Source organism: Dipteris shenzhenensis, chromosome 14, assembly GCF_047967505.1.
Source record: "Dipteris shenzhenensis isolate YYH24624 ecotype China chromosome 14, Dip_SZ_1.0, whole genome shotgun sequence".
NCBI lineage: Eukaryota > Viridiplantae > Streptophyta > Polypodiopsida > Gleicheniales > Dipteridaceae > Dipteris > Dipteris shenzhenensis.
In genome coordinates this window covers 54,842,904-54,868,094 of record NC_141609.1, presented here as the reverse complement: position 1 = coordinate 54,868,094, position 25,191 = coordinate 54,842,904, and the positions used below count along the sequence as shown (strand labels likewise).

General features: G+C 45.7%; 1 protein-coding gene across 1 annotated transcript in view; it reads right to left on the bottom strand.

The window, feature by feature from the left end:
* Window positions 1-5,033: 5,033 nt before the first annotated feature.
* The window catches only part of ELF9 (RNA binding (RRM/RBD/RNP motifs) family protein), a 122,602-nt gene continuing 102,444 nt past the window's right edge, over window positions 5,034-25,191 (bottom strand). Inside the window, exons 11-14 of the mRNA XM_087385095.1 lie at window positions 18,335-18,415; window positions 18,137-18,228; window positions 6,384-6,549; window positions 5,034-5,785 (exon numbers count right to left, since the gene is read on the bottom strand). Coding sequence (XP_087241221.1) covers window positions 6,426-6,549; window positions 18,137-18,228; window positions 18,335-18,415 — 297 coding nt within the window. The 3' untranslated portion in view covers window positions 5,034-5,785; window positions 6,384-6,425. The remainder of the gene's footprint in view (window positions 5,786-6,383; window positions 6,550-18,136; window positions 18,229-18,334; window positions 18,416-25,191) is intronic.

The following is a 25,191-nucleotide window of genomic DNA, read 5'->3' as shown; positions in this document are numbered from 1 at the left end:
GTCAGAGGATACAGATGTTGATCTAGCTCCTTTGCCTTTGATGCATGTGCCAAAGTCTTCTTCTGTTCAGGATGCAGAAGTGCCTTTTTTACTGGAATCTTTTCATCCCATGTTACAACAAGTTTTTGACCCTGTGATTTAGAAATTTCGGGTATCAGCCTATATCAAGAAGAATCACAAGGGAAAAAAACAACTGGTTTTTATTGATGGTGTGATTTCATCACTGCATCAATTTTTACAGAGCAATAATTTGAACCTAGAGGATGCTGTGTTTGATCCTCCTCCGGCTTGATATGTAACTTTTTACTTGGCTGCGTCCTACTCAAACTAAGGAAAATGTGTGCCTTTGAGCTGAAGGTGTAGTGTGTAAAGTTGCCAGCAATTTGTAGTCCCCTTATTTTACTTGTGAAGGGTATTTCCTTGTATTGGTTGTGGCAAGATCATCCCTACTCTCCTACTAGCATTGCTATCAATGCAAAATTTCTCACCACCATAGTCAATACACATCTCACTGATTACACGTCCTTTTAGAGACAAGTCAATGCCATCGCTTTTAATGGCTTACTGCTCAAAACATAGCTCTATAAAGCTTGCTGCTAGCATAGTTCATACAAGGCTCATCATTGCTAGAGTTCAACCCACAAAGTATTGGAGTAACTTCATTCAATGACTTGCTAATTCAAGGCTCATTGTTGATGGAAGTCCATATTTATCAAACTACCATTCAATAGAGTGCAATGCCCCCTCAGTCTCTACTTTAAAATGCTTTAGGTATTTATACACCTTTTACACTTGCACTTATGTTACCTTGCATGGGTAATTGTGGCCACAACATCCTTCTCTACTAGGGCAGCTTGATCAACCATGCATTCTTTATCTTGGATTTCAAGCATATTTGCCTTTCTACCTGGCTCTTTACATTTTTTTTGGGTATCCACTATGTGAATTCTCTCTTGTTTAATTTCTAGCATAATAGGGTTGCAATTACTAAGTAATAATATCAAAGCTAATCTTTAATGATAAAAAATCTTCTTATTTCATCATTGGGCTGAAGTTGCAGTGGGTCACGATTGCCTTTCCTCCTTTGTCTTTCTGGGCAAAGGTTTTTATTATGCCCATTGCTCTTCGATTGATGTGGTGGAGCGACTTGTCAATCGTGCTGGTATTCATGGGGTTGGTTTCTTTGCTTATGTGATGCTCTAGGATTGCTTTTTGATCTGTCTGCCTCTCTTCTGACTCATTGTTCGGTCTCGATTACCCTCAAAGCGTTGCCTCTGCCTCTTCTTCAGCATCTTCCTACTCTTGCAGCTTTTTTGAGGAGGCTTCTACATGTTCCAAGACAGGAGTTTTTGCAAGCTACTTGGGATGTTCGCCTTTGTATTTTATGGGATATGATGCAGCTTGTGCCCTCTACTCTGGATCTTGATTTGGGATTTGCTCATCCAATGCACATCAGGCTGCATTTTGCCTCTTTTCCTATAGCATGTTATCGGTACCAGCATGTTGGTCATTTTGCACATGCTTGCCCTTCGGCTTCCATGACCACTCCTCTTGCTCCTTCTTCAACTTTAAAGTTTACTCTTCCTTCTCCTCTGGTTTCTGCTAAGGCTTTACTGGATATGCCTTCTTTTACTGCTCCAAAGCGTTACTGAAGGAAGGCAGAAAAATCACAGGTTAATCTTTCTCTTACTGAAGAAGTTCAGGATCCGACTCCCGTTGAGCATCATCAACCTCCTCCTCCTCTAGATATGGATGTGCCCCTTGCAGAGGGGATCATACAGGATGCTGCACATGCTCTTTCTCAGGTTGATCCTTGAAGTGAAGCTAAAATGCTGAGTCCTGCTTTATCAGATGTAGCTCTTTCGTCGGAGGATACATATGTTGATCTAGCTCCTTCGCCTTTGATGCATGTGCCAAAGTCTTCTTCTGTTCAGGATGCAGAAGTGCCTTTTTTACTGGAATCTTTTCATCCCATGTTACAACAGGTTTTTGACCCTGTGATTTAGAAATTTCGGGCATCAGCCTATATCAAGAAGAATCACAAGGGTAAAAAACAACTGGTTTTTATTGATGGTGTGGTTTCATCACTGCATCAATTTTTACAGAGCAATAATTTAAAGCTGGAGGATGCTGTGTTTGATTCTCCTCCAGCTTGATATGTAACTTTTTACTTAGCTGCCTCCTACGCAAAGTAAGGAAAATGTGTGCCTTTGAGCTGAAGGTGTAGTGTGTAAAGTTGCCAGCAATTTATAGTCCCCTTATTTTACTTGTGAAGGGTATTTCCTTGTATTGGTTGTGGCAAGATCATCCCTGCTCTCCTACTACCATTGCCATCAATGCTAAATTTGTCACCACCATAATCAATACACATCTCATTGCTGCTACATCCTTACAAAGACAAGCCAACGCGACCGCTTTTAATGGCTTCCGACCACTTCTCCTCAAAAGATAGCTCTATAAAGCTTGTTGCTAGCGTAGTTCATACAAGGCTCGTCATTGCTACAGTTCAACCCACAAAGTATTGGAGCAACTTCATTCAATGACTTGCTAGGAGTACCAATGGAGGTAGTTGCATCCTATACATACTTTGGGGTTCTTTTCTCTAGCCCGATCTTCACGATGCGACTAGCATTGCAAGCACAACTGAGCAAGGGATATGCCCCCTTGCTAGACTCAAGCGACAATGCTTCCACTCTCATTTCCATAACTTTGAACACAGAGTCTTTTCTTTGACTCTTTGGTCTACCCAGCGAGTATGTATGGCAATGCTTATTGGGACATGACCTGACAAAGGCAAACTGGGCTTGAGAGGATAGGCTTCAAGTTCTCATGCTCTCACAGATGTAAGCCTTCAATCCCACATCAAATAGTCTTGGATGATTTCAAAACTTCCGTATGCATCAGGGAGTATGGCTCTTGTACTATGGGACAATGCAAGCTACCATGGTTGGCCCTATCCTCGTCGATGGCTTTGCAACTCAGAGCGACCAGAGGTGCTGGTATGCACGTACATGTAGATAGTTTGAGAGCCTGGTGCTCCACATAGATAGCTTACCCCCTTCCAATACACCATTGAGGCCACCCCTGTCCCAAACACATACCAAGAGCTTAACCGAAAGGATCTATTTAGAACTGGCTGGCACCTCACAAGCTTCTTATGAAGCTCAGCTTTTACATTTGGAGGCACGTTATCCTAAGCTCACTTTTAGTGCTTGCATGGCACATTGCTTGAATAACTTACTGAAGGACATAGGGAAGCCTGCTTGGGTTCATCCAATAATTGATTTTGCAAAGGATATAAGCCCTTAGCATGAGGCACATTTGACAGTAGGCCCTCAACATGAGGCACATTTGATGGTAAGCCCTCAACATGAGCCAATCCCATCTATATCAGCTCAATCTGCTTTTGGTGATGCACAACCATCATTTTCATGCATGAATCCGACTCCATCTTTTGCCACAAATGATATAGATATACCGCAAGAGTTTACAAATGCTTCCAGTAAGTCCTCAGTTCAAGGCACTCGCATCTCCAAAAGTTTGTAGAGATTACATGTCATAATGCATCCAACTCCTTGAGTGATTCCATTTCAGCATCCATCATTAATTCTAGGTTCCAAAGACATTACTATAGGTTCAAGGGTACTATGAGGGCAACCAATGCCAAAGCCCCACACTTCTACCTATTGATTATAGTGTAAATTGCACTATCTACATAGGGTTCATAGGGCAAACCCCATTTTGTGTCTCATCACACAGGCTTTGCATTGAGACTGAACAGGCAAATGGCATACCCAAAGAGGGTTACATTTGCACATCTTGTGATCAACAAGAGATGAGCATGTTGCCTTTTGCACACTATGAGATTAGAGGTCACTATCAATGTCTCTTCAAGGACTGTTTTCGCACCCCTATCTAGCTTTCTGTCCTACCTAGAGCAACTTTACGCAAGGAGCAATTGCTTAGGGCACACAAGCGAGACCAAAATGTGCAACAAGACTCCACTAGGAGCATGATTACTGAGTTCTTTTAGCCAGACAGCAATAACCAGCAGGACTCAAAGAGACGTTGACTAGAGCGAGACCCACGACAGACTCGTCGACGGCTGTGGGGCACGGATTAGACTAGGGGACCTTCCCTCCATGCTTACCAAACGGGGGACACAACCAACGGGAGTGATAGTAGCATTGGTTCGCCACAGTGCCATAGCTAGAAGACCACCACTCAACAACGGCCGTCAACGCTCCATCACACACTTCTTGCCACCGCAGCCTCAAACATTGCCCCCTCTTATACATTGCCCCGCCCGACATACCCGCAAGCTTCTCCCACGACAGTGTTGCCCTCCCCCATCCACTCCATGAGCTCAAAGACACTTTTCAAATTTCTCTCCTTATGTATGGGTTTCTATGGCTCTTTTTTTGTATTCGTCATGGGTGTTGATGCCCATTTAGAGGCTCACCCCTTCAGCTCGTTGTATCAAGTCCTTTCAGCCCTTCAGTCTTTTGAAGACTTTTAGTAAACACACACACTCTCTCTCTCTCACTTTTTTAAAAGTGAAAACTCTCTCTCTCTCACACACACACTCAAACACACACACACAGAGACCAAAATGGGGTGCCAAGTCGCAAATATAGGATTCCCCTTTCTGAAGTCGTATAACATAGCCAACCCTCCAATTTTGTCATGTCACACAATTCCCTGGTATTTGTGGCATGCATGTACATGCATGCCTACACACTCCCCTGATATTTGTGTCACCGCAATAAACCTGTCAGCCATGGTGTGGAGACAAACATTGCAACTAAAAGTCTTATGTTAGCATAAAGTTGGCCATCTGATTGGATGTAATGGGGGCACCCCCATGTGGGCAGGTGAGGTGGGGAACGCTCGAATCACCTAAGCGGAAGCTGCTATGGAGAAAATTTTTTTTATTGGTTAAAACCCGAGAGAGAGAGAAAGAAAGAAAGAAAGAAAGAAAGCTTATTAAAGTTTTCGGAAGACCGATGGGTCTATGAGACTGAAAAACCTGATACAATGAGCTGTGGTAGTGGAGCTACTAAACGAGCATCCACACCAATGCAAAATGCAAAAAACACAAAATGGCAGTACTAAGTCCTAAGTACAACATGGTACAACATAGTCATGTCGATAGTTGACTATATATTAATCCCAGATCGTCATCATCAACATCATCATACTCATCATCATCCTCATCATCAGCAGCGGAAAATCAGGATGGATGAGAGAGAGAGAGAGAGAGAGAGAGAGAGAGAGAGTAATTCAAGAACCTGCCCACAGCATCAGTCGCTGCCATTTGATTTGCCTGACCATCAAAATCACGTGGCGATTCCCCCATTGGGTTTCACCTGTAAATAAATTTTCATATTAGCCATATAGAATATTTGCCAGCATATATTTGTGTGTTCTCAACTAAGATTTTTGTTGACAGGATAGCAATCATGCCCAAAGACTTTATGAACCTCTAGCAAGACTGTATATACATCCTTGAAATGGTACAACAGGACCTTTCTCTGCTTCAACTATGAAGACTATTCTAACAAGCAGCATCAGATCTGCTCCATTGCTTTGGCATCATCACAAGCTGCTAATGCTGGTGATATCAGGGTAGCAATTATTTGCCTGGACACTTCAGCATCCACAAAACATTCAAATCATGAGGAGTTTCCTATGGGTTCCTCTTAACATATGTTGGGGATGTGCAACCTTGTCTTGCATGCATGCTTTCCATCTCCCTTGATATTGTACACGTGGAAGAGTATTTCTGCAAATCCATTTAGAGATCAGACCTTTAATAAACATGCTCACCTGGTCTTCCCACCAGAAGCATATACGAATTTTAAAAACTCAAAAGACAATAACATGCCATTAGGTTTCTTAAACGTCAAAATGAGCAGGCCAGTACACAATTAAGTTAGAGCTGAAGAAGCATATACACATTAGAAAAATCAAGAAGGTAACATGAATGGCTTTGGGTTCCGTACACCCAATATAAGCAGCACATCATTTTGATACCCCATACACTTTCCATAGCATTATATGTTAAAGGCGATTCACCATGTTGAAGATCCTTTCCATTGCTTCACACTATGATCTTGAATCTTCAATTCACAGGCTTGAAATACAGGGGCCTGAAGCATGCAAATCTACAGAAATGAATTATGTACAGCTTTAAGTTTTATTATGTAAAGACAATGCCCATCCTGATTGAGCTGGATTATTAACTGAGTCCTTTTCTGACATGAATTTCCAAAGCAGTTGCAGCTCAAAAAGAGGATTTTTTTTGTCTTGGACAGGAGGCAGAATCTACTTGCCACGATTTTGTGTATTGATACTGTTTGCATTTTAACTACACAAATTACCTTTGTGGCATGAAAATGACAAGACTGATAATTCGTGACAAATCAATCAGCTTCTAGCTCAGCACCAAAACTTTCTAGCCTTGCTGCCTCCTCAGCAGCATCTCGAGCTTGTGCATAATTGACAAGCCCATCATCCTCTACCGCTTCCACTGTCCTGCCTCCAAACCTTCAAGGAATAGCAAGCACTTACATGGTCAATGTTGAGACAAAAAACACATGCACAGAGTCTCCCAACCATATGCATACAAGATCAGACTATTAATCCATGCAAATGAATCCATTCAAATACAGGCTCTCTCTACAACCTAATTGAATTCTGAGTAAGGCTACATCTCTCTCTCTCTCTCTCGCTCTCTCTCTCTCCCGTACACGACACAGTCCATGACACTGCCCACAGATACTACATATCATGACATCTACTTTGATCACAGCCTCTCACCCGAGTAGTCCACATGCCTTTCAAATTTACTCACAGATCTCAAGGAATCCTGCTCTAGAAGATCGAGCTGCTCTGATCACCACTCCCTTCATGAGGCCACCATGCACACACACCACCTGTTCCACTTGTCCGCCGCCTCTTGTTTCAGTACCTTACAATAGCTGGTGTGATGAGTGTAAGGCTCTATGTTGTCAACTCAAATTCGAGACTAAGCATCACCTTCTTGAGTGAGGCAAAGACGATAGGCGAGTATTGCTGCCTGGCATGTCGGACGAAGCAGGCTTTCATTCCCCAGAACAAGGAGTTAATAAACATTCCGTTTAGTAACAACTTCAAAATTCTGGTGGAAGTTTCTCAAGCGACAAGCCTCCTCTCCTCTCACAGACACCACACTTGGCACTCTAATGGACACACATTGTATGACATTCCTTACCAGCCATCACCTGACCTCTCACCCCGTCGCACCTCTTGCACGTTTTTCACTGATGGTCGTGTCAAACACACAGCTTTGAAGCTCCATAACGGCAGAGTGAAAGATCATGAACGGACTACGTACTGAATAAATTGGATATGGACTAAGTACTATGGCCCCGATCCTAGCAAATATTTTTAATGAAGTGGTTTGCACCGGTTTCTTGGACCCTTAACCACATCACTTCCAATTCACAAGCTAGTGGATCCTATGGAGTCCAAAAATATACAGGATGATTATGATCAGGCTTGTCATGCCCAAGATCTATACGTCAGTGCTTGACACATAGGTTAACCGGTCTACAAAGCTTCAATGGTAGGCTTCCAGACTAAATATGCGACTCTAGATCACATACTCACCCTATAGGTGTCATTGAGGAGGCTAGAGCACGAAGACAGAGGGTTTATTATTTCTTTGTGGAGTTCTGCAAGGCTTTTGCTCGCCACATCAGACATTCGCAAGATTTGGGGTACGGTCAGGATATCAGGGTCATGTGGTATCACCTAACTTGTTTGGCCTACACATCAACTAGATTGATACCTACATCAGGACACTAGGCAGGGAAGACTGCTCTCTCATTGGCTCCTTGGTCCAGATTCTCCTCTATGTAGACAATGTGGTCTTGCTCTCCTCTTAAGCGAAGGGCATCCAATGACAGTTGGATGCACTCCATACCTTCTGCAAGACACATGATCTAAAGATCAAACTTGGTAAAACCAAGGACATGATATTCAGAGAAGCTCCATATGGACAAATTACTCCCCTTTCAGTATAGCCTTAAGGCCCCTTGTGCTCTACTCACTTACCACGAGGCTAACTAAGTTATCCATGAGAACCTCATATAGCTACACACATTCATGACCTGGTTAGGCCTTAGCAAGCTTCCTGTGAAGCCCAACTTCTACAAAGATCACTGCTTACTGATATTAGAGGAGGGATTCATTGACCCGCCAAGCTATACACGGATCAACCTCCCCCATTATTTGAGGATATCGATTAGGAAGTTTCGTGTTTCACCACACCAATTGAGAGTGGCCGGGTTGAGGGCATACCTAGATAGGGTCGCATATGCATCAATGCGATCTACAAGAGATTTGAGTTAGAGAAGCACTTCAAATGCCTTGTGTACTACGCGGGGTCGTTACCATTGTCTTTTAGAGATGGATTTGGACCCGTCTCCAACCTCCTATCTCACCCGGATTAGAGATGTTTGGTGATTTTTATTCACGAGGCTGTACGACATAGAGACCAGCTCAGGCGCATAGACGAGATCAGGCTGCTCATCCAGATTCCACTAAAAGTGTGATCACTAAGTTTTTCCAAGCCAGACTCAACAGACCAATAGGCCCAAGGGCGTTTCCGAGGCTCGGAGCGAGAGATACAAAAAACTCGTCAGTGTGTCAATGCACAAATTAGGCTCAGAGATCTTTCCTCTATGTTCACAAGCCCAAAGGCATGGCCGACAGGTGTGACAGAGGCACTTGTCCAACCCAAGCCCACAACAAGGAAACCACAACGGGCCACACATATTGGTTGTCTCGTCAATGCTCTATCATGGATCTATGCCACTACAGCCCCATACATCATTGGGACCTCCCGTGGACTACTTGACTCCTCTACCATCATTTAGAGGACCACCATAGTGATGCCACACCACAATTTAATTCCTCTCCATGGACTTGACATCTTGTACTAGTGTTGTTTGTATGTTTATATTTGCACTTGTCTAAAGTGCAAATGCCCGCTTAGAGGCTCCACACATTTAACTGATTGTATCTAGTTTTTTCAATCTCATAGACCCTTCTATCTTTCAAAGAATAAGCTCGCTCTTGCTCTCTCTCTCTCTCTCTCTCTCTCTAGCACACTCCTTTTTTAGTGTCTTTTGACCAGCTGCTCTTTATGCGGGCGTATGAGGGCATTGGATTGGCTTGATCACGAGTCGTGATGCTCTCGAATGATTTGGGGAAAGAGATGCACTCCACTTGAAATTATCTAGGCAAAGTTTGTAGGGCAAGACCTGTCCACACATACACTTCAATCCAGATCATCACATCCTTGGACCAAGTTTGGCAGAATGGCATGATAGACATGGGTAGACAAAGAATACTGTGGAAAGCTCTCTCATCATCAATGCAATTGGAATTCAAGGGCGATGAGCAGTGTTGGTATGCATGGGAAACCGGATGGTTATAGTCGCAGGGCCTGTCATGTGATTATATACCCCATAAAAAATGTCATTAGACATCACTTTCTTGTACACAATAGGAGGTCCATCAAGTCTTCTGGCGATAGGCTTCCATCCACAGGACTTGGGGTATCTCCCCCGCAGTCTCATGCGACCAAAATGGCCTTCTACAAGGAGAACTTCCTCCCCTCAAATGAGGATGACTTCACACAAGTGCAGGGTACCTACAAATCCACCTCTCTCATGTATTATGGATCACCACGGGTCAACTCACGACCTCATCGCACAAATTCCAGATCGAGGTTGGACACAAGATTGTAGCCACATGACACAGACCCAAGACTCTCGACTCTTTGTAACACACTCGAGGCAAAGATGCATGAACACATACTCCTCTGGCAAGGCAAGGCAATACTCCTAAACACATAGGAGGTAGAGACTGAGGAGCAAATACTTCATGGTGGACCAGGCCATACTCTCTACTTAACCAAATCAACAATCAGTAAGGCACATCCAATCATCTCTCTTTTTTTCTTATTGAAGCTTATAACCAATGCATCCACAGGCCACCAACAACCAAGACTATGTAATGAAATTGACATCCTCTATAAATTAATGTCCTATCCAACAAATATTGGACTCGTGACAACAACGCTGAAGCCACGTGGGCACATTAGAGTGTCCAGGCAGCATGCCATGTAGGCAGCAAGCAGAGCTGCGGCAGTAGGTTCTGCAGAGGACAACAAAGCTGTTTGGAACTTGTATGCTCACAAGACAAGAAGAATGAGGCCATTCAAAGAAGTAGCAGACGTGTGCAGAGAAACACATGGCTGCAGCAGCAACATGTGGTACAGCAACTATAGCAGGTATAATACTGATCAGCAAGTATTGGAAATTGTACAGACAAGTACTGGTCAACAAAGCCCAAAGAAGACTGCCAGGCAGTAGTGCAGATTGGTAGCAGATAGAAGACTGGTTGAATGGTACAGTAGGTCCACGTGGGGCTGGTACAGGGCCTATACAGGAGAGGATGGCTGGGGTAGTAACCAGCAGCAAGGGCCTTGAATACACCAGGAATACTCGGCTGAGCATAGAAGGGGCAGACTAGGGCCAGCCCAGTCTGCCCTTGGTTGACAAACTAGTTGGCCAGTGGCAGCACGTTGGCCAGGTTAGAGGGCGATATGCCCTATAAATAGGTTCCATGAAGGGGAACCGAGGGCATTCATTCATTCATAGAGAGCCTCATATTTGGCTGCATACCAGATCAACAGGGAGGCCAGGAATCAAGCTTACCTTGTGCCTCAAACTTGGGCTGCATTCAGAGCAGCACAGAGCTCAAGGAGAACATGTGCAATGTTTCACCATTGGTGCTTTGCAGAGCAGCAAGGAGGGCCACTGTTTAGCATTGTGTGTTGCCTCCACTACGTTTCTTCATGGGGCTACGCTTTTTTATGTCCTTCCCCTGTAAAAGCTTTGGAAACAACAAGCAGCCTCCTCCATCTTTGTCTTCTAACATGGTATCAAAGCCCTAAGGAAGATTCACAAGTGTATGGCGTGGGGCTTGGAGGTGAGAACCTTTGGAAGAAGATCTCAGTTCAAGCTTGTTGAACTCGAAGTCATCTCCTAAGCAAGGCAACCAAGATTCAAACAGGTGTGCCTTAATGAGGAATTGATAGCATTTCTATCAAAAGAATTTGTGTTGAGTCGATTCCAAGAACTTCAATCCTATGGCAACACATGTGCCGATTCCAAAATTTGGAGAAGTGGGCAAGCTGGATGGGGATAACTACCCTATCCACGAGATGAAGCTGTGGAGCCACCTGGGGGCAAGGAAGGCGAAGGTGACCATAGGAGAGGATCTGAAACCCGAAGACAAAGTGGATGCAGTAAGAAAGGTAGCAAAGCTAGCTGATCTAGACGAGGTAGAAGAGTGGGAAGAGAAGGATCCCAAGCTGTTGACAATTATCATCAAGATGACAATAGACACAACAATTCCACATATTCATGTGGCGGATACTATGAAGGAAGCATGGGACATCCTAAAGGGCCTATATGTGGATCTTCCAATGCTCTGGAAGTCTCAATCGGACTGAGACATCATTTATTACCTGCAACACCTGAAAAGGACCATAATATCGAAAGGATAGCTTGAAGTAGATGCGCTTTTTGCCTACTTTGGTTTTTAACTGGGCTTTCTCAAATTTCAATAAGACCCATTGGCCTTCTTTCACTGCAAACGCCCTCCGTCTTTTATTTGCAGCTGCTCTTTGTTTCTCTTGTGCCTTTTGAATGGCTGCTCGAACCGTGGCATAAGCAGAGTCATAATCCTCCACGAATTGATCAACGGCAAATATTTTCTCTTTTGTTTGCATGAGTGGAGTTGGTAAAGATCTACCATATACAATTTCGAAAGGAGCTTTTCTAGAGGAGGAATGAATTGTGTTGTTATAAGCAAACTCCACAAGAGGAATGAATTTCTCCCAAAAGGTTTGCTAATCATGCACATAAAATTTCAGCAAATCCAAGAGTGTACTATTCGTAATTTCAGTTTGGCCATCCGTTTGAGGATGAAAAGCTGAGGAGAAACTTAGAAGAGTTCCAAGGTTCTCAAACAAAGCCTGCCAGAAGTCACTAGTGAACTTTGAGTCTCTATCTGATACCATAGACTTGGGCATGCCGTGGTGTCTAAAGATGTGTCTAATAAATAAATGGGCAGCTTCAGGTGCCTTGAGATTCTTTTTGCAAGGAATGAAGTGGGCTTGCTTGCTGAATCGATCTACTATCACCCAAATCATGTCATGATTTTGATTGGTCCTGGGAATTCCTGTAATGAAGTCCATGGTGATGTGTTCCCATGGTCTCTCAGGAATGGGTAGGGGCCGAAGTAAACCCTTGGGTTTTCCTCTCTCATACTTAGCGTTTTGACATGTGAGACAAGCTGAAATGTAGGTAGCACTGTCCTTTTTCATGTTAGGCTAGTAGAAAAATTTATCCATGGCTGAAAAAGTGGCCACAATACCCCTATGACCAACATAGGGTGGGTTATGGCTTTCCTCCATCACTTTAGATCTAAGCTGCTTTGTGATACATAGTTTGTTCTCCATAAATAAATAGCCATCCCTGATGTGGTAGGCATGATGGGTGCCTCCATCTTTCAAATGTGCCCATGGCTGAGCAAAATCAGCATCTCCCTCATAGAATTCTTTGAGGGCTGTTAGCTCATCATGATAGGGAACTAAAATATGGTGAAGCCGTGGTATACGAGAAAGGGTATCAGCCACTACATTCTCTTTTCCAGAAGTATATTGTATCTGAAAATGAAATGATTGCAGAAAGGTAGACCATTTCATATGTCTCTCTCTGATCAGAGGTTGAGTTAGAAAATATTTAAGACTTTTTTACAAGAAAATCTATCCCTAAAAGATAATGTTTCCAAGAGAGTGCCAATGCTGATCCCAAGGGAGGGGATGTAAGAGAGGATCTGCTGCTGTTCCAGAGGTGCACAGAAAGGCAGATTTCTGCAAGGGGAATGGGCGGGAACAGTAGAGAGAGAAATTCTGCAGTAGAGAGAAAAAGACTGCAGCACAAGAGAGAAAGGGGCTGTGGCTGCTCCAGGCTAGGAGAAGGAGAGAGGATGCTGCTGTTGTTCCAGAAGAGCTGAAAGGGGGTAGATTTCTGGAGAGGAGGGGCCGGAACTGTAGAGAGAGAATGTGCTGCTGTAGAGAGAGAAAGTGCTGCTGAGGTGAGAGAATGGCCTGGGGAGAAGCTGGCTGAACCCAAGGAGCTGGAGAGGTTCTGTTGCATCAACCAAAAGGAGAGAGAAGAAAAGTGAAGAATTTTTCATGTAGGGAATGAAGGGGAGAGGCCTTCTTTTATAGGCTCAGCCCCCCCGGGCTTAGAGTGGAAGGTGGACACTTGTCCCAAATTTTCGGTGGGCTGCAGTCCCAAAGAGGACAGCCCACAACCTGCCCCAAATCTACCAGATTTGGGGCCAAACACTTAGCCTGCATGCCCTGCCACTTGCCATGCATGCTGCCACATGTGTGGGACAGGTGGACTGACTTGCCAGCTCAGATTATATGTGGCAATTTGCCATGTGTCAGCTGCCACGTGTCATCAAAAGTGGGGAGGGAGTTGGGGGAGAGTAGAAGGAGAGTAGGAGGGAGAGGAAGAAAGGAGGAAAGAAAGCTATAAGTTCGAAGACCAAAGATCAAGGACCTCTCCGACTTGTTCTTAAGAGCTTCTTTGTGGTGAGGAAAGAAAGTTTATTAAAGTCTTCGGAAGACCGATGGGTCTATGAAACTGTGAGAAACCTGGTACAAACAAGCTGTGGGGGTGGAGCTACTGAACGAGCTTCCACACCAATGTAGAATGCAGAATGCAAAAATGCAAAATGATAGTATGAAGTACAACATAGTCATGCCAGTGGTCGACTACAAATCAACATCATCATCGCCATCAGGGTGGATGAGGCAATAGAGGCATGAAATCGGTGATAGAGTGCTGTTGGCTGCTCACGGGTGTGGCTCTGTGACGTGTCCTAGTCATAGCTCTGCATCTAACAAGGGCCACAGTAACCCCTATCGGTTGGGCTCCAACTCTGAACAGAGAGGGGATGTCTCCAAGCCTCTGTTTGAGCTGTCAGGTCATTGGCTCTGGATCGCGATCACGTCAAAGCCTCATCTCGTGGGTGTCCATGTAATCTGGCAGGAAGAACTCCGTGATAGAGCTCTGAGAAGGGTTTGCTAAGGAAGAAGTATGCTCCTGTCTCCGTGATTGAAGTATCCTCTTGCGACGCCTGACTACCTCATGGATGAAGCCTGCCAAGCATCTGTGGTCTAGGTAGGAGAGGAACTGGGACAAAACCCTAAAACTATCTCTGAAGAAGCAGTAGAAATGCCCTCGAATCTCATAGTAAGCATGGCACCTGAAGATGAAGTGCTCCTCCATCTCAACCTCTTGCATGTCACATAATGTGCATATGCGTCTCTCCCTGGGTATGCCCTCTGCTCTGCTGCTCTCAATATGAAGTCTATGTGAAGAGACCCGAAACTGCCCAATAGAGATCCTCAATGAGTGAGGTAGGTGGATCTGTATATCCTGGTGGGTTGATGAAACCCTCCTCTGTGATGTGCAAGCAGTGATCTTTGTAGAAGCTGAGCTTCACTAGGAGCTCGCTTGGTCCCAACCAGGTCCGAAATATGTGTAGCTGCAAGAGATCCTCACGGATTACCTAGTTGACCTCGCGTGACAAGAGGGGAGAAAACGGAGCATCCATACTGTACTGTAACGGAGGGAGTCTATCCATGTGGAGGCCTAGTCGCTCAAACCATCTCTCAGTGCGTGCATACCAGTATCTCTGGTCCCCCCTGCTAAAAGCGCCAAAGATGAGGACAAAGCTAGCCAAGGTAGTCTGCTGCGCCACAAAGTGTAATCCCCGTACTCCCTGACTCGGTGCAGATGCGTGATGACTTGAAATGCAGCATCTAGCTGTAATGGGGATGATCCAAACTCAACCTAAATGATCTAGTGAGAAATGGATGGCTTACCGCAAATCATCCGCGATAGCATGAGAACCTGTAGCCGCTTCACACGAGCCCACTCTGTATCCAACAAGTCTGGCCCCCAACAAGGGCTCATATACATCCCCGTTGGACGGACCAAGGAGTCAAAAAGCAGCCCCTTGGTCCGTGGATCCTAAAAGTGCGAGCGGTTTTACCAAGGTTGACCTTCAAATCATTAGACTCACAAAAAGATTGTAGTGCGTCAAGGTGTCTCTGGAGCCCCTCCGCTAAGGAAGACAAAAGTGCCACATCATCTGCATACAACAATATCTGGATCAGAGTGCCAGCAAGAGAGCATCCATCCCCCCCCCTGTATCTGCATCACTGTCTCGAGCTCGTCACTATAGAGGCCAAACAAGGTAGGTGATAAAGGACACCCTTGTTTGACCCCACTAGTGCTCATGATCTCGTCTGTCCACCCTGACCCTACTCGGACTCTGTCTGAGACTCTCTCGTAAAGTGCCATGACCGCCTAAATGATCTCTTGGTCATAACCCAAATCCTAGAGGTGCCGGGGGAGGCGGGCTCTCGAAATCGTGTCAAATGCTTTGCGGAAGTCCACAAAGCAACAATAAACCCTTTGCTTCCGCGCCCTTGTCCCCTCGATGATACACCTGAGCGTGAGAATGTGATCCATGGTCCCATGATCCCGCCAGAATCCAGCCTGTCCTGCTGCTCTAAGTCCTCGACACTCTGCAAATCGACTAACCTCAGAGTCAAGCACTGATACACAAATCTTGGACATGACATGTCCAATCATAATGGTCTTGTAGTTCTAAAGGCTCATGGGATCCCCTGCCTTGTGGATGGGTGAAATAGTGTTAATGGTCCAAGTGTGTGAAAACCCCAAGCAAACTGTTTCATTAAAGAGCTTTGCTAAGATCGGGGCTAGGAGATTAATCCTATATGCAATGAACTCAGTGCATAGCCCCTCATGATCCTTCGCTCAGCCATTATGAAGTTTCATTATGGCATCCTTCACTCCCCCCTTAGTGAAGAGGGTGCAAGAAGTGGGGCATGGTATATGTGAGAGGTCAAGGACTGATTGGTTTGGGATGTCATATAATGTGCGTGCATAGTTATGCCAGAACTCCGTGTCAGTGAGAGGTGAGGGGGACTGTCCCTCCAAATCTCCGCCAAAAGTCGTTAGAGTTATTACTAAACAAAATGTTTAGTAGTTCCTCCTCGTTTCAGTGAATGGAATCTAGTTTCTTTCTATGTACTAGTCGATGATACTCGCGCAATGTCTCTAGTTCACTCGGAAGATTGTTTTTGGTTGTGAATCTGAGTTGACGGTGTAGAGCCTTACACTCATCATCGTACCAGCTATTACAAGGTATAGTCTCGAGTGGTGGTGGGCGGGTGGAGCGAGTGGTGTGAGGGAAAGCGTGAAGCGCAAGCTCGTGTAGTGATCGGTTGATCTCGCAGAACTAACCTGCGTCGTAAAGCCGAAAGTCGTGCCTGAGCGTCGTGGAACCGTATGATCAAGGACTGCTCTCGGTTGGGGTCTCTCCCCACCTACCACGCCCTCTCGATCTTGTGCTCAGCTACACCCAGTGTAGTAGCCACGAAGGCCGTCGCATCTATCATCGGTGTAGCCTTGATGTGTGGGATCCCACATACTCTGATGTTGAGAGCTTTACTGTCTCTCTGCTGCTGCTCCACAAGAGTATCCGAAACGGTTGCCCTTGCAGGTTCCTATTTGGCCACGTCGACCCATCTGGAGGTCTCCTCAATCACAGATTGCATGCTCGCAATCTGTGCCTCAACAACTAAAGTGCTCCTTGGGACTATGTGTATGGCAGTGACCTCCTACCGGAGCTACAAGATATCATGTCTAAGTCCCTAAATGAGATCATCCTGGTCCTGTACGACACGGCCCTACTCCTAGGTGAAGCGGATCTGCTCCTGTGCAAAGCGTGTCAGCTTCATCTCACGCTCACAGATATTGTGTATCTCCATAAGCAAGGTCTCCCAGGCCTCTGGTGGGTCAGCCCTAGCGGAGACTAGAAGGGTTGTGTCATGAAAGTCTAGGGATGGGGTCAGAAGCTAGGTGGTGACTGGGTGAGCTGGGTAAAATATATATATGACAGTGGCATGGATTAGGCGATCCCAACGGGAGCGCAGGCTAACTAAGAGGGAGAGGGGAGAGAAAGGTCGAGGCATAATGCGGAGTAGCATATGACACCTCCGAAGTAGGTGTCATAATTGGTGAGAGAGCTGTAGTGGGAGAGGAAAGGAGGGATGAAATCTGTAACAACCCCGAGGAGGTCGATGTCAAAGGTAAGTCGCTGGCAGTAACTGTAGCTGTGGATGTAGGGGCTACAGCTGAAACTGGGGCTGAAGCTGAGGATGAGGATGTAGCGGGGGCTGAAACTGAAACTGGAGAGGAGATCAGTGCCGACCCCTTTGTCATGGAAGAGGGGGAGAAGGTCGATATCGGACCTCCTGTCATGGGTATATCTATGGCTGAAGAAGTATCTGGACTAGCTGTGATGGGATAGAGAGCAGTTGACAGACTACCTGTGCCGGGATGGGAGCAGTTGACGGACTATGGAGAGTGTGACGGAAGGGATGCGAACATGACGTATGAGCATCTGAAAAGCAGGTGATGGACTAGCTGTGACGGACGGGATGGACTAGCTGTGACAGATGGACCAACACTGGGTCGGTGAGAGGGGATGTTGGTATTATTGGGGCGGTCACCTCCCCATTGTTAAATAACCATTTTTTCTAATTAAGAGAGTTGATTCCAGCCTTGCCTTTTGAAAGCAGGTAAAGGAAACCTTAACTTAGGTGCCCCCCTCATTATTCCTGCAAAGCCGGAGAAAAATCCCGAATCTAGTTTTTTAACTGTCATTGAAAGAACCAGTACAACGTGAGGGGAGCGAGAACCGCTGTCCCCAACATGCAAAATCACAAATGCAGCATACTCGATCCCAATCTTGGGCGATATCCAACAACAGACAATGAAGAGGTGCGCAATGCCAGGTAATACCATTTTGAGATCATAGAACTTATTCACAGGCACAGTTATTCTGAATTTACAAAAAACAAACTAGTGGAGAATAAAATGGAAAGAAAAAGTTATACCATCGACCATTCATAATCTGAATGCACTTCAGGCCACTTTCCCTATCCTTAAATTTAACCATGATGACGCCTTGTGTACTATTTTCATATACCTGCAGCAGCATCAACAAGAATATACCAACTCAGCACAGACATGAAACGAAGAAAGAAACTATCTCTACTTAGAACTAACTTTCTGAAACATAAAGAATGTGGTACCCGCAGTCTCTCAATGGGCCCCATTTTACTGCATTCCTCTGCCACATCAGCCTCAAGCTCTGAAAGAAGACTTGGTTCGGACTAAAAACAAAAACAAAGAATTACAATATCAGGCCTTGCCACAGATGCAAAAGCATTATATGTGAGACTGTCAGCTCGGCACTTATGCATGCAAAAGAAGATATGCTTGTTTTCAGGTCACATAATTAAAGATCCAGCCTTTGTGACCCAGATTTACGCAATTGAAAGATACAGCCTATAAAGAAAGAACACCCTCTTGGATGAGTTCAGTATATTTTCATAGAACCAGAAAGATACAAAAAATAAACACCATGTAGAAAGAAGAAAGAAACTTTATTAAAGTCTTCGGAAGACCGATGGGTCTATGAGACTGTGAAAATCCTGATACAGCAAGCTGTGGTAGTGGAGCTACTAAACGAGCATCCATACCAATGCAAAATGCAAAAAAGTAGAATGGCAGTACTAAGTCCTAAGTACAACATAGTCATGTCCATGGTCGACTATATATCAATCTCAGCATCATCATCATCAGCGGCAACAAGATATCAGGATGGATAAGGCAGTGGAGGCATGAAGTCGGCAATAGAGTGTTGTCGGTCACTCAGAGGTGCCGTCCTGGCACATCTCCTAGTCTTAGCTCTGCGTCTGACCAGGGCTACTGTGACCCCCGTCGGTCGGGCTCCGATTCGGAACAAGGAGGGGATGTCCCCAAGTGTGATCTGTGTGTCGATCCTCTGTCTGAGCTGTTGGGTCACAGGCTCCGGGTCACGGTCATGTCGAGGCCTCGTCTCGTGGGGGTCCATGTGATCTAGCTGAAAGAACTCCGTGATAGAACTCTGAGAGGGATCAGCCAAGGAAGAAGTCTGCTCCTGTCTCCGTGCTTGGAGTATCCTCTCGCGGTGTCTAAGTACCTCCTCATGAATGAAACCTGCCAAACACCGCTGGTCCGGGTAGGAGAGGAAACGGGCCAAAATCCCGTAGCTATCCCTGAAGAGGCAGTGGAAACGCCCTTGAATCTCATAGTAAACAAGACACCTGAAGATGAAATGCTCCTCTGTCTCAACCTCCTACATGTCACACAGTGTGCATATGGGCCTCTCCCTGGGAAGTCGCTCTGCTCTACCGCTCTCGATGCGAAGTCTGTGTGAAGAGACCCGGAACTGCCCGAGAGACCCTCAGCGAGGGATAGGTGAATCTGCGTGTATCCTGGTGGGTCAATGAAACCCTCCGCTGTGATATGTAAGAAGTGATCTCTCTAGAAGCCAAGCTTCACTGGGAGTTCACTCAGTCCCAACCAAATGTGTGTAGCTGTAGTAGATCCTCACGGATAACCTGGTTGACCTCATGTGATAGGAGGGGAGAGAACGGAGCATCCATGATGTACTGGAAGGGAGGTGGTCTATCCATGTGACACCCTAGTTGCTCAAACCATCTCTCTGTACATGCATACCAGCACCTCTGGTCCCCTCTTGTTGCAAGTGCCATAGAAGAGGATATAGCTATCCATGGTAGCCTGCTATGCCCCGAGGTGTAATCCCCATAGTCCCTAACTCGATCCATGTACGTGATGACCTGAAATGCAGCATCTAGTTGTAAAGGGGGTGACCCAAACTCAGCCTGAATGATCTGATGAGGAACGGATGGCTTACCACGAATCATCCGTGATAACATGAGAACCTGTAGCCGCTCCACACGGGTCCACTCTGTATCTGACAAGTCTGGCCCCCAACAAGGGCTGCCGTACAGCCCTGTTGGGCAAACCAAGGAGTCAAAAAGCAACCCCTTGGTGCGTGGATCCTGAAAGTGCGAGCGGAAGCACTGCCTCTCTAGTCTAGCCAATGAAGCATACCCTCTACTCAAGCGTGCCTGCATCACGGGTCTCATACTGAAGTTGGGTCCGGAGAAGATAACCCCAAGATAAGTGTATGATGAAACTATCTCAACAGATGACCCCGCAAATGTGAACTGCTCCTAACGCATGACGGCTCGAGATGTATTGAAGATCATGACCTTGGTTTTACCCAGGTTGACCTTCAAATCATGAGACTCACAAAAGGACTGTAGTGCGTCTAGGTGTCTCTGGAACCCCTCTACCGAGGAAGACAAGAGAGCCACGTCATCTGCATAGAGCAATATCTGGATCAATGTGCACGCAAGAGAGCAACCTACATCCCCTGTGTCTGCATCACTGTCTCAAGCTTGTCAATGTAGAGGCCAAACAAGGTAGGCGACAAAGGACACCCTTGTTTGACCCCGATAGTGCTCATGATCTCCTCTGTCCATCCAGATCTTCCACGAACTCTGCCTGAAACTCTCTCGTAAAGTGCCATGATAACCCAAATGATCTCCTGGTCATAAACCAAGTCAAGTAGGTGCAGTATGAGGTGGGCTCTCAGAACTGTGTCAAATGCCTTGTGGAAATCCACAAAGCAACAATAAACCCTCTGCTCCCATGCCCTCGCCTTCTCGATGATACATCTAAGCGTGAGAATGTGGTCCATGGTTCCATGATCATGTCGGAATCCGGTCTGTCCTGCTGCTCTAAGTCCTCGACACTCTGCAAATCTGCTAACCTTGGAGTCAAGTACTGATGCATAAATCTTGGACATGACATGTCCAATCATAATGGTCCTGTAGTTCTCCGGGCTTACAGGATTCCCTGCCTTGTGGATGGGTGAGATAGTGTTAATGGTCTAAGTGTGTGGAAACCCCAAACAAACAGCTTCATTAAAAAGCTTTACTAAGATCGGGGCTAATTCCATATGCAATGAACTCAGTGCATAACCCCTCATGATTCTTCTTCGCTCGGTCATTATGAAGTTTCATTACAACATCCTTTACCCCTCCTCTAGTGAAGAGGGTGCAGAATGTGGGGCGAGGCATGTGTGAGAGATTAGGGACTGGCTGATTTGGAATGTCATAAACTGTGCGTGCATAATCAAACCAGATCTGAGTGTCAGTGAGTGGCGGAGGGGACCGTCCTTCTAGAAATCTCCACTAGAAGTCCTTAGAGTTGTTACTAAACAAAATGTTCAGTAGCTCCTCCTCGTTTCGACGAACGAAGTCTAGTTTCTTCCTTCGTACCAGTCTACGTACTCGCGTTGCGTATCTGGTGCGATCGGAAGACTATTTTTTGTTTCGAATCTGAGCTGATGGCATAAAGCCTTACACTCATCATCGTACCAACTATTACAGGGTATGATCCCAGGGGGTGGTGGGCGGGTGGAGCGGGTGGTGTGGGGGAAAGTGAAGAGACGTGGTAGCTAGCTAGGAATGGAATGGAAATATGGAAAGCATAATGAAAGGCCAATTGGAAAGAAAGGAAAGTACAAGTGCAAGGCAATAACCAAAATACTCACAATGTATTGATAGCTTGATGTTGACTGTTGTAATAGACAATAGACGAGTACAACATTATATAGTGTGACACTAGACTCTAGAAAGTCACAATGTCTATGGGATATCTCCCAATATGACACGTGGCACGTCTAGGACTCACTAGAATATAAAACACCACCTAGAACACATATTTTTGACTCACTTTGGCTTCCACCCCCCTATGAAGGCAAGGTGAGAGACGACTGGAATGGAACCAATAACAGAACATGACAATGACGATCATCAAAACTGTGCATGCCGATCTAGAACTAGACATGGCTCCCACACAATCTCAGAGGCAAGTGAGCATGGCTCAGAGGCTAGTGAGCATAACATAGAAAGCTCATCTAGCATGGCTCAGAGGCTCATCATGCATGGATGCATGATCAACTCAAAGGTCTAGGAGGCCAATGCACCAACATCCTGGAACTCTCAAGCCAGGCCTGATAAACAAATAGACCTATCAATGCCATGGCTCCCACAGTACATCCCCCCTTGGCTTCATAACAGGACATGTTAGGAAGCCACACACCAAAATAGGAAAACCAATACATCTTTTTAGGAGGACTATCCAAGGCAGAGGACCTTTAGACTCAATGACAACCAAACACTCAGTTACATATCATTTTAGGAGGACTACCCAAGGTAGAGGACCCCAAAATACATCAAGCTGTAGGAATAATAAAAATAGATCTCTTAGGAGTAAGAGATGTCCTCCAAGTAGCCACTACACATGTGTGCACATCCCTGCGAGTCGATGATGCACTAGGTATGGATGCCCCAAAATATGTGTCAGTGAAGTCCATGGGGTAGCTACATAGAGCAATCATGGCATGACTCTCAAAATAGACGATGGAGAGTCACCAAAAAGTCGATGTAGAGGCTGAAGGTGCCACAAGGACTAGTAGAGTCACTCAATATGCAAGCCTAGCACCACGGGCAATCAGAGAAGTAATCAGAGAAGCCGGGAACTAACCGTACCTCACATCAAGATCATTTTTCTTTATCTTCTTGCTGCAAATTAGTATGGATTCTACACACTGTTATAGAAGGCGGAAGAGGTGTGCAATGTGGCAGCTCGAATGGCGAGAAGATAGAGCTTCGTGGGCAGCAGGAGAAGCGTGAGCAGCAAGAGCAGCAGCGTGCGCAGCTAGATGGCGAGCAGAGAGGATAGCTACGTGGGCAGCAAGAGAAGTTGCGTCGGCAGCTATAGCTTAGCTTCGTGGGCACCAATTGGAGCAACAAAAGATGGAGGTGGAGATAAACATAGTGACACTAGGCTGCAAACTATCATCCCGTGAACTCAAGAACAAAATCTGCGCAGGAATAATTTGTCACTTTTTGCAGGAGCTATATCTTTTAGCTCTTCTTCTTCCTTAGCTACAAAGAAGTCCTGGAGTGGTGATGTTTCTGTTGCTCTCTCTGTGACATGTAGACGATGTGACGCTTCTATCTGAATTTGGAAGCAGAATCACGACTTTGTGTCTTCAAGAAAGTTGTAGAGGACTATGAGTAGTCTCATAGACCCCGCTTCCCTATGTAGGGGAGGGGGCCCTCTCGTACCACTGCCCACTTCCCCTCCTTTCGGGCCTGATCCTACTATTGCAGCAAGGAGCGCCTCTCCTCAACCTATAGAGGTGTGAGGTCCTCATCCATAGAGGTCGCTGGCTGATCTCGAAGGACTGACCTACGTCGTAGAGCTGAAAGTAGTGCTCGAGTGTCATGGAACTGTATGATCAGGGGTTGCTCTCGGTTGGGATCTCTCCCCACCCGCCATGCCCTCTCTATCCTGTGCTCAGTCACACCCAAGGTAGCGGTCACGAACGCAGTCGCATCTGCCATCAGTGTAGCCTCAGCGCGTGGGATCCCGCGTACTCTGATGTTGAGAGCCTTACTGGCTCTCTGTTGCTGCTCCATGAGGGTAGCCGAAACGGTTTCCCTTGCGGGTTCCCGTTTGGCCACGTCAACCCATCTAGATGTCTCCTCAATAGCATACTGCATGCTCGCAATATGTCCCTCAACCACCAGGGTACTCCCTGGGATAGTGTATATGGCTGTGACCTCCTATCAGAGCTGCGTGATATCCTGTCTGAGTCCCTGAATGAGACTAGCCTGCTCCCAAATGTCCCTAGCCTGATCCTGTATGATGCAGCTCTGCTCCTGGTTAAAGCGGACCTGCTCCCGTGCGAAGCGAGTCAGCTCCATCTCACGCTCACGGAAACTATATATCTCCATGAGCAGGGTCTCACAGGCCTCTGGTGTTCAGCCCACCCATGTCCAAGCTGAAACTGTGATGACTCAGGCATGAAAGTGTGGGACTAGGTCCGAAAACTGGATGGTGACTCGGTGAACTAGGTCAGGAACGGAGATGATAATGGAATGGATGAGGCAGTCCCAACGGGCTGTGGGAGCGTGGGCTGACTGAGCATTGTCTCATTTGATATACAAGCATAAACCATAGAAATTTCATTAAAGTAGCTCAATGGATCAATGTAGATCGCCATGAAACTGTACAATACACACATAAACCAGAGAATGGATCAGATGGCCATTTTGCTGGGCTGTGTAAATGGAAGCTGAAAGGGGCATTCCAAATATGACAATAGGCCAAGCCATTCCCACTCCAAACCTTAATTTTACTTCAATGCTTTCCATCGCACACCTGTACCTCAGGAACACACCCCAGCTCATCTTCTGAAGTACATGTTGCACAACACTTTGAGATGTGGATTCTTGATATGTGCACCTCCTTTTACAAAGGCCCCACAGGATGGCATAGCATGCATAGACAAATATTCACATGGGCAAGGATGCTGTTGTAGGGCAGACATTTAATAGAAAGAAAACACGGCTTAGATTCCAAAAGTGGTTATAAGCCAGATCCCAGGAAATTCAGGGGTAATACATAGATATCTTTAAACTAGCAAAATGGGATTTTAAATAACCATAACGATTAAACCCCCCCTAGAAATCAGGCGTGGCATGGACAGCGTCACAATATGGTTGCTAAACCATCCAGGCTTAAAGCTATTTGTAGGCCTATGATCATCATTAAAGCCAACAAATTTACCTTTTAACTGATTTATTATCCAACTTCCTTCTGTAGGCATCAAGGATAGGATCATAAGCCATGCAGCCAAATATCCTTATCTAGGTTTTACACTTGTAAAGGCCTCTTCAAGAGTTTTGTCTAGTATGGCTTTCATAGCACTCTGGTTATGAAGGTACATAGTTGTATTTACTGCTTCAGCCAACAAATAGTTTGGTATATTATAGGCTTTCAACATGCTCTTGGTTCTTGCATAGAGTCTATACATCTGGATGAATCCAGGAACATGCCCAAACTCATCCTCTAAAAACACAACATAGTGCAGTTTCAATCTCATGATAGTCACTATAAGGTTGAAAACCATAAACTCCATCACGCATAGTAGGGACTAGCTACTATGACATCCCCA